The following is a 15384-nucleotide window of genomic DNA, read 5'->3' as shown; positions in this document are numbered from 1 at the left end:
AATCTTTAACTTCCAGACTTTTAGTGAATTCACATTCCACCATCTACCATGGTGGGATCCCAGTACCAGGATAATACTGAACACCGACAGGCCGTTGTCTCTTCCATGATGAGCAACAAAGGATGACCTTGCCAAGGATGTCCACATTGCAAAAATAGAAAAATAATTCTTGGATATTCACATGAACCCAGATGTCAACAGAAACAAAATAGCATAAAAGTCCATAAATTTCCAGCCCCCTTCAATTCCAGAGGAAAGTTATACTGTACATGAAATTGAAACTCTGTTTTTGTCTCCACAGATGCAACCAAACCTGCTGATTGTCTCCGACACTTCCTGCTTTTGACAGGACAATAAATGGCTTTCTTTAAAATGCATTCAGGGGATATGGTCATCACTGGCAAGGCTAGCATTCAATGCACATCTTTAGATGCCCTTGAGAAGGTGGTGGAGAACTGTTTTTTTTGCACTGCTACAGTCCATGCAGTGCAGAAAAGCCACAGTGTTGTTTAGGAGGGAGTTCTAGGATTTTGACAAAATGGCATTCACGGTGATGTAGTTCTATGCCAGCACGGTGTGTGGCCTGAATGAAAACTTTCAGGTGGTGTTATTCCCATGTATCTATTGCCCTTGTTCTTCCCAATGTTAGAGATTGCATGACGTAGAGGTGGTATCACAGGAGCATTTGAGGTAACAAAGTGTACAGCTGGATGAACACAGCAGGCCAAGCAGCATCAGAGGAGCAGGAAGGCTGACGTTTCGGGCCTAGACCCTTCTTCAGAAAATCAGATTTTCTGAAGAAGGGTCTAGGCCCAAAATGCCAGCCTTCCTGCTCCTCTGATGCTGCTTGGCCTGCTATGTTCATCCAGCTCTACATCTTGTGATCTTAGATTCTCCAGTATCTGCAGTTCCCACTATCACATCACAGGAGCATTGGCATGTTAGTCCATCTTGTAGACAGTACACACTGTTGCCATTGTGCATCAGTGGTGCAGGGAGTGAATGTTGAAGCTGTTAGGTGGAGCACCAATCAAGCCACTGCTTTATCCTGGATGGTGTCAAGCTTCTTGAGTGTTGTTGGAGCTGCACTTATCTTGGCATTGTGCTCTTGACTTGTGCCTTGTAGATAGTGAGCAGGCATTGAGCCTCTGATCTGCCACAATATTTACACAGCTGATACAGTTCCATTTCTGGACAATGATGGCCCCAGGATTTTGATTGCAAGGGATTCAACAATGGCAATGACATTAAATGTCAAGGGCAATGATCAGATTCCATCTTGTTGGATATGCTAATTACCCAGCACTTGTGTGGTGCTTATGTTACTTGCCATTTGACAACTCAGGCCTGAATGGTGTCCAGGTCATGCTGTATTTGTAATATCTGAAAAGTCATAAATGGTGATGAACACTGTAAGATGGTGGAAAGGTCATTGGTGAAACAGCTGATGTCTATTGTGCCTGGTCACTCTTCTGTGAAATTCCTGCAGTGATGTCCTGCAGTTGAGATGATTAATTTCCAAAAAACAAATAAAAGTCTTCCTTTTTACTCAGTATGACTCCAACTAGTGAGTGTTTTCCCCAGTTCCCATTGACTTCAGTTTTACTGTGGCTCCTCGATGTCACTGATGGTCAAATGCTGCCTTATTGTTGCCTTATTTCCCTTCATGTTCAATTCATTTATCCATACTTTGCCTTTTACTGTAATGATGTCAGGAACTAATTGGGTCTGGCAGAACCCAAATTAAACACCAGTCAGCAGGTTACTGTGCTTGTTTGTACTGACAATGACACCTTCCATTACTTTACTGATGATTAAGGGCAGCAATTGGTTTAGTTGGATGTGTTAATTTTTTTGTGTGCAGGACATCCTGAGGTCATTTTCTACATTGCTAGGCAGATGTCAGTGTGGTCAATATATTGGAATAGCTTGATTAGTCCTGGAGCACAAACGTTCATAGAACATAGAACATTACAGCACAGTACAGGCCCTTCGGCCCTCAATGTTGTGCCAATCTGTCATACTGATCTCAAGCCCATCTAACCTACACTATTCCATGTACGTCCATATGCTTATCCACATGTTCAATGCTGGGTCCACATCCTTAAAAGTGTCCAGTGCTGTCTGTCAGTTTGTGATAACACATAGAGTGAATTAAATAGTCTGAATGGTTTTGACTTGCATATTGTGGACAGGATATACTTAGGCAATTTTCCACACTGCCACTGGGTAGTTATCAGTGCTGCAATATCTGGATAGTTCTGGAGAACTAAGTACTATATTGTTGGTTTCATACCTCATTTTTACATGTGCCTGGTGCTGTGTCTGGCATGTTCTGAGCCCCTCATGGTAAGACAAGAATCTCATATCACCTACCTGTACTGGTGTGATCATAAGAAGGCCCTGTGACAGCTGAGGGTGTCGATCCACTGATACGCTTCCAGTCTAAGTCATCTTTCTTGGATTGTGTCCAACTGCACAGGTCAAGGTCAAAATTACAGTTCAACGCACAATCTGTAGAGTTAATGAAGACCACTTATTTGCATCTTTAATAAACTGAACATAAAATGTTCAAAACAGAATTATGAATCTTTACATCCAATTGCATGGAAATAGCATAGGGAACAGCCGGCTGAGAATCAGTCTGATAATTTTCCACACTATCTTTCAAAATTCCATTGTACCTGCAAGCCTGTATGAATAGGTTAAAAAATAGAACTGAACAAGTAAAGACCCTTGTTATTAAATTATCTTTAACACAGTTACTCTTTACTGATACCCAGAATAGACTGGGTTTTAACAAATTGACGCGTAAGACTCAGAACAAGCGCTGCACTTTTAATGCACCTGCATGATACACCAAATGACTTGCAACTTCAGATGACTCCGTTCTTTTTTTTTGCTTCATAGGTTCCTCATGTAATGAAAAATGATGTGCCCCTCACACACTCTCATGACCTCAACATCAGGACCCAGGGTCATATATTGGAGCTATTGTTCAGGGATCACGACCATCACAACAGGCAAGTCTCAGCCAGCTACCACTCTTGCTAAGCTCTCAAGCAGTGAATGTAGGGTGTAACAACCAACAGTAAGACACAGTACAAAAAAAACTCACTTCCATCATGCTTTTCATAACTGCAAAATGTCTCAAAGCAATTTGCAGTCAATTAAGTACTTTTAAACGTAGTCACCATAGTTTAAGAGATTACATAAATAGACTGTTGGATCACATAGAGGAAATATAGTTTCAGATACAGTTCATATTGGAGTTAAGGCTACCAAAGGTTATTATGTGCTGGAAAGAGTGTTGGGAGGCAAAATTGACAGCATAGCTTTTGTGAATTGTAATTTTTTAACATAACAATGTATAAGAACTCCAGAACAACAAGTGAATGGCAGAAGTAAACCATTATTGTCAGTCATCCCTTTTGGCAGAGTCCCAGACCAATCTTCCTACCTAAATGTTGCCTTCTTTCACCTCCTTATCCTCTTCCTGTAGACCTCCAGTCCAGAGATCTGTTTGTTGCTGTGCTTAAGGCACAGAGATACTTTGTTTAAAAAAGATTGTACAGCACATATCAAACATTAACCAGGTAGTTCTGAATTGTTGGGAAATCTGCCACAGTGGGAAAATGTTGTAGCCCTCCATTGTCTTTTTCAGGCAACTGTGGCCTGAATAATATCCTGGTTGGGTTTCATGACCTGTTAAGTTCCAGGAAAAGCCGTTCCAGTCTTTGCAATTGAGCCTGCTTTTAATAATATCATAGAATCACGGAAGTGTTATGCAGGAGGCTTTTCAGCATGTTCTGTCTGCACCACTCTCCAAATATGCAATGCACCTTTTGCCACATCTTTGCCTGTTCTCCATAATTCTGCACATTCTCCCTATTCAAATAATCAACAATTCCTTCCCGAATGCTTCAAACCCTTTACATTTTCAAGCAGCACATTCCAGACCTTAACCACTTAGCACAGATAAAAAAAATTCTACTCACATTTTAATTGATTGATCTTTTTCTCACCTTAAATCTTAGCCCCTTTGGTATAGATTCTTCTAAAAGTCTCTGTCCACTCTGTCGCTCTCTTCTCAATCTTCAATTCTTCCAGAAAAACAGTTCTAACTTCTCTAATCTTTCAAATTAGCTCAAGCTTCTCATCCACAGAATCATTCTTCTCAATCTTTTTTGCACTTTCTCCAATATCTTGACAGATTTCCTGAACTGGTGCTCTGAATTGGATGTGGTACTGCAGTTGAGACCAAACCAAACTGTTATGTAAATTTAAAATAACCTTGTAATCTATCCTTTATTAATAAGGTTTTAAATACTACACACCTTATTAATGATTCTCTCAACCTATTCTGCACCTTTAATGACTTATGCACATATACACTAACGTCCACCTGCCTGAGCATTTCCTTTAGAAATTTATCCTTTATTTTCTGTTGTCTCTCCATGTTCTTCCTACTGCATCACATTTCTACGAATTTCATCTGTTGCCTATCCACCTATTCCACCAACCTATCCATTACCCTCCACATTTTAAAATACTTCTAAATTTTGCATCTTCCACAAATTTTGAAGCTGTATCCTGTACCCAAAGTTGAGATCATTAACCTATATCAGGAAAAGCAACACTGACTATAAGTCCATAAGATACAAAAGCAGAATTAAGCCATGCAGTCCATTGAATCACCTCCACCATTCAATCATGGCTAATGTGTTTCACAATCCCATTCTCCTGCCTTCTCCCTTGATCCCCTTACTAATCCAGAATCTATCTATGTCTGTCTTAAATGCATTCAATGATGCGGCCTCCACAGCCCTCTGCAGCAATGAGTTCCACAGAGTCACCACCCTCTAGTTGAAGCAATTACTCTTCATCTCAGTTCTAAAGGGTCATTCTTCACCTGACGCTCTGCTTCCCTGTTCTGGACTCTCCTACTATAGCAAACACCTTCTCTGTGTCCACTCGATCCAGGCCTCTCAGTATCCTGCAAATTTCAATCAGATCCCACATCATCCTTCTAAACTCCATCAAGTGCAGACGCAGAGTCCTCATCCATTCCCCATATGATAAGCCCTTCATGGCAGGGATCATTCTTGTAAATCTTCTCTGGACCCCCTCCAACATCAGCACATCTTTCCTTAGATAATGGCCCAAAACTTCTCACAAAATTCCTAACATGGTCTGACCAGAGCCTTATACAGCCTCAGCAATACATCGCTGCTCTTGCATTCTAGTTATCCTGAAGTGCCAACATTATATTTGCCTTCCTAACTGCCAACTGAACTTGCACGTCAACCTTAAGAGAATCCTGAACTCCGACTCCCAAATCCTACTTGCGCTTCAGATTTCTGAAGCCCTATTCCATTTAGAAAATAGTCCATGTCTCTGTTCTTCCTACCTAAATGATACTTTGCCAAATTGTATTCCATCTGCCACTTCTCTGCCCACTCGCCTAGCCTATCCAAATCCTTCTCCAGCCCCCCTGCTTCCTCAACACTATCTGAAGCTCCACCAACCTTTGTGTCATCTATAAACGAAGCTACAACGCCAACAGTGCCTTTGTGCAAATCGTTAATGTATAAAATCCATAACTGTGGTCCAAACACTAACCCCTGCAAATTCTACTCGTTGCTGCCATCCTGAGAAAGACCCCTATTTCCTCCTCTCTGCCTTCTGCCAATCCTTTATCCATGCCAGTACCACACTGAGATCAGGTTAACTGGGGCTGTAGTTTCCGGATTCTCCTACCTCTCCATCTTCTTAAACAGAGGAGTTACATTCACAACTTTCCAGCCCTCTAACTGTAGTGATTCCTGAAATATCACCACCAATGCCTTTACGACCTCCGCAGCTAACTTTTTCAGAACGTGGGAGTGTAATCCATCCAGTCCTGGTGATTTATCCAGCTTCAGACTTTTCAGCTTTCCCAGCACCTTCTCCTTAGTGATGGCCACTATCCACTGACTTTCTTGAAGTTCTGGTAGGCTGCTGACGTCTTGCACTTTGAAAACTGATGCAAAGTACATCTTCATTTCTCCACCATTCTTTGTTCCACATGGCTACTTCTCCAGCCTCATTTTCCAGCAGTCCAATATCCGATTGAATCTCTCTTACATTTTAGATTTCTAAAAAAACACTTGCAATCTTCTTTCATATTACTAGCTAGCTTACCCTCATATGGCATCTTCTCCACCCTTACTGCCATTCTTGTTATCCTCTACTGGCTTTTAAAGGCTTCCAAATCCTCTGACTTCCCACTGATCTTCACCATATTGTGAGCTTTTTCTTTTGCTTTTATGCTATTCCTGATTTCCCTTGTCAATCATGGTTGCCTCCTTGGGATGAATTTCTGCTGTGCATCCCGAATTACAGCTCCCCCTCCAAAAACTCCTATTGTTGATCCACCTGTGCACTGGAGTGAGATGCAGAAAAAGCAGCCCATAGCCAATGCCCCCAAAAATTCAGTGCTACCTCTCCCCCTGAGCCAAGTACCCCAGCCCTCTACTAACACCCTGGTACCCCATCTCTCTCCCCAACAGCCTGGTACCCCATCCCTCTCCCTGAGAGCCTGGTGCTTCATCCATCGCCCCTAGAACCTGGTACCCCATCCCTCTCTGCTAGAGTCTGACACCCCATACCTCCTCCTGAGAGCCTGGTACCCTATCTGTCTCCCCAAAGCCTGGTACCCCATCCCTCTCCCTGAGAGTCTGATGCTCCATCCGTCGCCCCTAGAGCCTGGTACCCCATCCATCCCCGCTAGAGTCTGGTACCCCATACCTCCTCCTGAGAGCCTGGTGCCCCATCTGTCGCCCCTAGAGCCTGGTATCCCAACCATCCCTGCTAGAGACTGGTACCCCATACCTCCTCCTGAGAGCCTGGTGCCACTTCCATCTCTTCGACAGCCTGTACTCCATCCCTCTCCCCGACAGCCTGGTACCCCAACCCTCTCCCCGACGGCCTGGTACCCCATCTGTCTCCCCAAGAACATGGTACCCCAGCCATCTCCCCGAGAGCCTGGTACCCCATCCCTCCCCTGAGATTCTGGTATCCCATCACACTCCCTGAGAGCCTGGTACATCAGCCCTCTCCCTGAGAGTCTGGTACCCAACCACAATTCCCTAAGAGCACAGTACCCCTCACCCTGACTTCCCAGCATCCAGTGACCTTCCCTCAAGAACTCTATTCCCCACAGGTAACAAAGTGTGAAGCTGGATGATCACAGCAGGCCAAGCAAGACCCTTTGATGAAGGGTCTAGGTCCGAAACGTCAGCTTTTGTGCTCCTGAGATGCTGCTTGGCCTGCTGTGTTCATCCAGCTTCACAGTTTGTTACCTTGCATTCTCCAGCATCTGCAGTTCCCATTATTTCCATTCCCCACAGGACCCAGTTCCCTCTCCAGAACTGATTCACTCCTCGTACCCCTGTGGCACCCAGTCCCCACAACCCTGATCCAGCCTGGAAGCTGGTCCTCCAAGTCCACCTCTGCCCCTTCCCAACGGTAGCTCGCGAGTGGCGGGGCGGGTCTAAGGGGAAAGGCTATGGGCGCGGCAACGGTGTCCAGGGGAGGGGCGAAGCTAAGGGGCGGGGCGATATTTTTCAGAGGTGGGGCTAAAGGGTCGTGGGGCGGGGCGAATGGCAGAACGGGTCGGACTTGATTGAGTGGATCCAAGGGAAGGAGCGGAGTTGGACGGATATGGTGGGAAGGAATGGGAATTGTAACAAGAAAGTGAAGGCGTAAGTAGGAATAGGGAAATACGGAAAAGGAGAGAGAGAAGTTGGATGAAATGAATTAAGCAGTAGGGTTAGTTAAGAGATGATAGGGAGTGCCCGTACGGGATAATTGGGAAGAACTGGAAGAGATCTGGAATGAATGAGATGGGGAGATAGCAACATGGTGTAATGACTGAGGAATTACGTAAAAACACGTGGCATACAGTCATGTAGCAGTGAGTTCACCATCTTAGCAGCATCGTTGAGAAGTAAAGATGTGGATTTACACATGTCCAAACTAATCTCACTTTGTTTCAGAGATATAATCTCACTTTGTGCTGAGACGGGTCCGCACAAATACGCACCATCGCTCCCCGTTTAAGTGCAAGATCCAATTTCCCTTCCTCAGTTTTCATTCCTTCAGCTCTTCACAAGTCGCTAGAAAGCCTTTATGGGTGAAGACTATTACGAAGTCTTTTGGAAATGTGTTCATTCATAGGAAGTGAAGGTTGCTGGAAAGGCAAGAATTTATTGTTCCCTACAGTCCTCGAGATATGCAGAAAGATCCCAGATCTAACTCCTGCTCCGAATTCGCAGATCCAGGGTAGAAGGACTACAACAAACTCCGGTGGCTCGCCAGGGACGGGGCAACGGAATGAAGTGAATGGGGCCTCGGATTGTGAGAGATAGAGTTCGCAGTGTTGATCGCTATCTAATTGACCTTTTGCCTGGCATTTGCGCATGAAGGGATGTCAGAAGGGGAACAGGGTCAGGTTCAGATGCATCCCACCAGCATTCACTGTTACCTCTCGAACATAACGAGAAACGACCATGAGTGTATTAGTATGGGGAAACGAGAGAAAAAGCTGTAAATGAATGGAGAGATGAAAAATGAAAGCGTAAGCTCCCCAGCAGCTATGGAGAATACACTTGTAAAAGGACTTAGGAGCAGATTGGCTGCAGCAGGAGAGAAAATAAATCCAAATTTAGAGAGTAAAAGCCTTTATTTAAATCTTACCACTATCGCAGTTTCCACGTCTGACAGCCACATTATCAATCGCAGTGTCGCCATATTCAGTCTCCCCACGAATAGCCTCGAATATTACCTGTAATTTTAACAAAAACTGAAAATCTGTTCAATGTGTGAATCCACAACACAAATGATCCGCATTGTGTGGCGCTAGCTCAGCGCTAATGTACTCTGTTACTGCATGAAGACAAACAAGATCCATTTTCTGTTCAAGTTTCAGATTTCTTTGATTCCCTTCCGAATGGCATTTGTTAAGGTTCCACAACAGAGTTAATTGTGAAAATTGTAAACTCAAATAGGGATAACAGGAAACAGAGCAAGCAAAAATTGACTGCAATTTGGCATGGTAGAGAATCACAGCTGAGAACAGATCTGATCTTTCTTCAAAGGGAACTGTAGTCCTCCCAGTCCTGGACAAGATCAGGATTCAAACTTGGAGTATTATAGAGTCATAGGGATGTACAGCATGGAAACAAGCACTTTGATCCAACTCATCCATGATGACCAGATATCCTAAATTAATCCACTCCCACCTTGCCAGCATTTGGCCCACATCAATCTAAACCCTTCCTATTCACGTAACCATCCAGATGCCTTTTAAATGTCGTTATTGTACCAGCCTCCACAACTTCCTCTGACAGCTCATTCAATACACACCACCCTCTGAGTGAAAAAGTTGCCCTGTAGGTCCCTTTTTTAATCTTCCCCTCTCACTTTAAACCGATGTTCTCGAGTTTTGAACTTCCCTACCCTGGGGAAAAGACATTGGCTATTCACCCTACCCATGTCCCTTATGATTTTATAAACTTTGATAAGAAAAATGAAATAAACCTTGTTAGGAAGATTGCCCAAGCAACAAACTGAATAAACTTCAGTGTCCATAGACAGAAAGAATAAGCCGATGCAGAATCATTTCTGTCATCGTGATGAGTTTAATTGTTGGGGGCAGGTGAATGGTGAGCAGGGGGTGAGACTTAATTGGTTAGTTCCTGAGAGTGTGTTCTCTTTTGTGGGGCCGTAGGGAGCTGAAGGTCACAGTTTAAAGTCTCAGAGCTCCTATTTACAGCAGAAATGAAGATTTTTTTTCTCAGAGTCATGTTCTTCTATGGAATACCGTTGCTTAGAAAATAGTGGAGGCTGGCTCCTTGAATATATTCAAGGGAGGGTTGGATCGATTTTCAATCGACAAGGGATTCAAGGATTATTTAATAAGATAGTTGTTTACTACTGGCTTTGTTATTTAACAAGCTACTTAATAAGATAAAAGCCCATTGGGTTGGATAGAACATTACATTAGTGTGGATAGAACATTGGCTAAGTAATGGAAAGCAGAGTTAAGATTAAATGTGAGAACCTGTAACTAGTAGTGTGTCACAGGGGTCAGTCCTGGGGCCAGAATTATTTACATTGCATATTAATGTCTTGGTCGAGGAAAATGAATGTAAAAGTTTGCAGGATGACACAAAATGAGTGGAAAGGTACATACCGAGGATGTCACAAAAAGTCTACAAAGGGATGTAGACAGGCTAAATGAGTGTGCAGAAACTTGGCAGAAGAAGTGTAATGGGGGGTAAAGTGAGGTTGGGCACTTTGACAGAAGACTAGAAGAACTGAATATTATTTAAGCAGGGAAATATTATAGAAAGCTGCAGCACAATGAGATCTGTGAGACTTTGTGAATCGCACAAAGCTGGCTTCAAAGCTCAACGTGTAATTGGGAAGGCAAATGGAATGTTGTCCTTTGTTTGAGAGGGAATACAGTATAAAAATAGGGAGGTCTTGCTAAAACAATACAAGACACTAATTAAACCAACCTGAATTTTGTGAACAGTTTTGTTCATCTTCTACAAGAAAGATATACTGATATTGAAGGCAGTGCAATGAAGTTACATTAGATTAATCCCGAGAAAGGAGAATGTGTTATGAGGAGAGGTTGAGTAGATTGTGATTGTAGTCATCGGAATTTAGAAAATTAAGAGATGACATTATTGAAATGTACAAGATTCTCGGGGAACCTGACAGGGTAGGTGCAGAAACGTTGTTTCCCCTTGGTGGAATAGGTTTGAGGGGCTGAATGGCTGATCCCTGCTTCTTGTCCATATGTTACGTGTTTGTATTATTCTCAGCAGTAGGCAGCTCAGAAGAAATATGACGAGGTGGTTGTCTGATTGTGAACTCTTTTGTGTGAACTGGTGAGATTTTCACAGTGAAAATGCAAAGGAAATGTCATAATGTGTTAGTATATAATCTAGTTATAATGGCACATGATACAAACCTGTATGCTGGATTTTGTTGGAAATTTAACTGTTTTTGAGGCATACAACCAGGAAGGGCCTTGATTGCCTCTTTCACTCCACACCTCTGTTTCAGTTGTACGGTCTGCAACCAACACCTTCAGTTCATTTTGGTCCTCTGATCCCATCATGTGGTACCAAAAATCGATGCATATTTCCCCAGACACACTGATCTCCTTACTCTCCAATCTAATGAATCCAGATGGAGCAAAATTGCTGGCTTCCTGGTAAATGAAGAATCCATCTAATGTACAACAATTCAAAAAAAATGTTTCAATACAACTTTTAACCAAAGCATCATAATTTCGCCAGTTTACTTGCCTTTCAGTCTGACAGTCTTGGGATCTATCTCCACTCTCTGACTTGAGTCAATGTTCTGAACTAACATGTTGCTGCCCTCCTGCCTTTGAACCTGAAAATTGAGGATTTAAACCTCAAGTATTAGGGGAGAGCTGCATGGTTGGAGACACCATCTTTCAGGTCAGAAAAGGAAAGAAAGAAAGATTTGTACTGCAGTAGTGCCCTTTTTCAACCTCAGGACTAGCCAAAGCCCCTTTATGGCCAAGGTAGTGCTCCTGAAATGTGACCACTATCCCTCTTCATCCATTGAGTTGAAGATGATCTGTTTTGCCATCTGCAGCATTTGGTGTCATTGCCGCAACGTAAAAAATGCAGCAGCAAATGTGTTACCATATCACTGTCGGAACAGCAGTGCAATGATCTGTTTTAGTGAGTAAAATTAAGAGATAAGTATCCACAAAGAGACTAAGATAGTTCCTCGCTGTTTGTTAAAATATGCTCACCTGAGGAAATAAACTGGGCCTCAGTTTAATGACTCTTCCAAAAGATAGCACTCCTGACAATGCAGCTTTCCCTCAGTATTCCAGGTTTCTGTGCTCAGAGGCCAGGCTGCTGCCACCTCAAGTTGGACCACTGCAATCTTCTGTACTTGTTTAAATGACATTGGATTAAAATCCAACCCTGCCCACAAAATCAATCACCTTCCCAGGGTGAATTTAGTCAGTATTCGGTGTTACTGCACAGTGTTTTCATTTATTTGTTCATTTTATTGGAATGTGGGCATTGCAGGCAGGGTCAGCACTTTTTTGCCCATCCCTGGTTGCCCTTGAACTGAATGTTTTGCTAGGCCTTTGCAAGTAAAAGTCAACTACATCATTGTGAGTCCAGAGAATGATGGCAGATTTCTTCCCCTAAAGGGCACAGCTGAACCAGTTTTTTTTAAATAATAGTCGATAATAGATTTTATGGTCATCGTTACTAAGGTTAGTATTCAAGATATTTTTTATCGTCGCATTTTCTTGTTGATTTAAATATCACCAGCTACCATGGTGGTCTCCAAGGGCATAAGCCTCAGTCTCTGGGTTTCTAGTTCAGTGACATTAATGCTACGAGCTTATCAACTTTTGTAAAGTGCTGGCTAAGAAATAAAATGGAAGGAAGTTATATAGAAAAGGACTCAGCACCGCTCAACAAATTAATAACATACCATAGGCTATGAGGAAGGATAGGTGTCTACTTTGAGTGAATTTAATCTAACTGTGCTCAAAATTCAATTTGTTTTGAGAAGTGCTTTCTGTTGAATTTTCACTTATACTAATTTACATACCATTAAAGCCAAAACCTGCTGTGAGCAAATATAATTGAGCAGTGTTACAAAGCATAATTTTAAAAATAATGCTTCAAAATGTTTTAATGATGCTTTGGTTGGAATTTGCTTAACACAAATCAGATAAAAGTAAGTGTTTTAAAATCATATTCTCAATCCATCGCCTGATAATAAATCACCAAAAATTGTTTCAGAAAACTTAAAGAATCATTTCCTTCCAGTCAGTTTATTAAAAAATTTAAAGGAAGTGATGTTCAAAACTTTTTCAAAACGAAAACTGAAAGAACTACAGATGCTGTAAATGAGAGACAAGAACAAAAATTTCTGGAAAAGCTCAGTGGGTCTGGGAGAATCTGTGGAGAGAAAGCAGAGTTAACGTTTCAGGTCATAGACTCATACAGATATACAAGCATGGAAACAGATCCTTTGGTCCAACTTGTTCATGCCAACCAGATATCCTATATAAATCTAGTTTCATTTGCCAACATTTGGCCCATATCCCTCTATATCACATATACATCCATCCAGATACCTTTTAAATGTTGTAACTGTACCAGCCTCCACCACTTTCTCTGGCAACTATTTTCATACACACACCACCCCCTGCATGAAAAAGTTGTTCTTTGGGTCCCTTTTATATCTTTTCCCTCTCACCTTAAACTTATGCCCTCTAGTTTTGCACTCCACCACCCCAGAGAAAAGACCTTGCCAATTCACCATACCTATGCTCCTCATGATTTTATAAACCTCTGTAATGTCACCCGTCAGCCACCAACACTCCAGGGAAAATAGCCCCAGCCTCTCCCAATAGGTCAAACTCGCCAACCCAGGCAACATCCTCGTAACTCTCTTCTGAACCCTTCTGAGGAAGGGCCACTCAACCCAAAACGTTAACTCTGATTTCTCTCAATAGATGCTTCCAGATCTGCTGAGCTTTTCCAGCAATTTCTATTTTTGTCCCTTCTTTAAAATTGCCTGTTAATGACCTTGTGCCAAAAGGTAAAGCCTGAAATTGAAACCCAGTAATAGCCATGAAGCTATTGTCAATTTTCCTGGAAACAATGGAAAGAAATCTTACTGGATTTGGCCATTGGTGACCCCAGGCCCACTGCAATGTGGTTGAATCTTCATTGCCCTCTGAAATGGCCAAGGAAACTAGTCTGTTTAATGGCAATTGGGAATAAGTTCCAAATACTGGACTTACCACGTGAGTGCATACGACATTCCATGAAAGAGTGCACTTTACAAAAAACATGGCTTGGCTAATAAAATTGTATAAAACAGTTCTTTTAGATTCAATAATATATAACTTTATGCTTATCACTGGTAATGCTTCAGATGTTACATTCACACACATTGCTAAAACTAACAAAGTAACTCGCATTTACATTGCACTTTCATCATAGTCAAATATCCAATTAGCAGTTATTAAATAAATTTTTATGCAAGATACAAAAAAAACACTCTTAGGACAGCTAAGCAAAAACTTGATTCAAGTTGTAGGCTTCAAGGAGATATTTTAATTGGAAAAGTGATGCTGAAAGATGGAAAGTTTCAAGGAAGGAACTCCAGAGCTTGGGGCTGAACTCAGGTCTCAATGTTGAGGAATCTCACCTTCGTTCGGATAGTCTCCATTTGGACCTGTTCCCAGTGTGGGCGTAGCATGCTTGTTCCTTATCCAGTTCCCACTGTCACCTTCGCAGGTTTGAATCCAGTCACAAAATGGCCTTGAGTTATTGTTGAAATCACATCTTGTGATATAGTCTGGAATGAAAATATCAAAATTGTACAATTTTTATTTTTCACACACTGGCAAATGACAATTGGAAGGAGAATGACAATTTATTGAGTTATATACAAAAGCATAAAAATCCCTGAAAATGCTCATTCAAGTCAAGCAGAACCTGCTTTTTAAACTCATAGGTGTCATGGGCTGGGCCAGCATTTATTGCCCATCTCTAATTGCCCTTCAGAAGGTGGTGGTGAGTGCCTTCTTGAAATTGCTGTTGTCAATGGACTGTAAGGACACCAACTGAGCTTTGAGGGAGGAAATAGTAGACGTTTAGCCCACCGATAGTGAAAGGGTAGCCAGCATGATACAGTGTGTGACTGCAGGCAAACTTGCAGGAAAGAATTAGCCTTAATTTGCTATATTGTTAACAGATATAGAAACATATACTGCAGCTACAAAAGCAAATTATAAACGTAAAATTCTACAGACAGGAACTCACTCTGACTTCCCAAAGACAGTCCATAATCTATATGAAGTCAATCTAGACAGCGATGGAATATGCTTCATTTGCATGGCTGCATGCAACTCCAATAAATCTCAAGAAGCTTGACACCATCCACAGCAAAGCAGCTCACTTGATTAACACCCCATTCACCACCATAAATATTCACCCCCTCTGACAGTGACGCACAGCAGCAACAGTCTGTACCATCTAAAAGATACGCTGCACCAACTCCATTCCCCCGGTAAGTTAGCATCAGAGTAGGATGCTCCAGTCAGAGCTCGCCTGGTCCGCCCATTTGGTTTCTCCTTTTTCTTTTTTTCATCTCCTGCTGTTCTCCCTTCTGCCCTTTCTTTCAGCCTTGGACACCGAGCCCCGACCACCAAAGCTGGGTTGGCGGTTGGCAGAGATGCCAGTGGCTGGAGCAGCAACCCCAGAGACAAGTGGCCCCAAACGGGCACTCCAGCAACCAGCAGCC

The 15384-nt window shown here is 42.4% G+C and overlaps 1 protein-coding gene across 1 annotated transcript in view; it reads right to left on the bottom strand.

Annotated features, from left to right (window-relative positions):
* Positions 1–15384, bottom strand: part of LOC125457768 (IgGFc-binding protein-like) — a 108802-nt gene that overhangs the window by 79237 nt on the left and 14181 nt on the right. The window contains exons 3-6 of the mRNA XM_059651192.1: positions 14287–14436; positions 11027–11289; positions 8740–8827; positions 2377–2514 (exon numbers count right to left, since the gene is read on the bottom strand). Of these exons, the coding sequence (XP_059507175.1) occupies positions 2377–2514; positions 8740–8827; positions 11027–11289; positions 14287–14436 (639 nt within the window). The remainder of the gene's footprint in view (positions 1–2376; positions 2515–8739; positions 8828–11026; positions 11290–14286; positions 14437–15384) is intronic.

The sequence above is a fragment of the Stegostoma tigrinum genome, chromosome 14, assembly GCF_030684315.1.
Source record: "Stegostoma tigrinum isolate sSteTig4 chromosome 14, sSteTig4.hap1, whole genome shotgun sequence".
Lineage (NCBI taxonomy): Eukaryota > Metazoa > Chordata > Chondrichthyes > Orectolobiformes > Stegostomatidae > Stegostoma > Stegostoma tigrinum.
The sequence above is the reverse complement of the archived record's forward strand: the minus strand, read 5'-3'. Positions and strand labels throughout refer to the sequence as shown.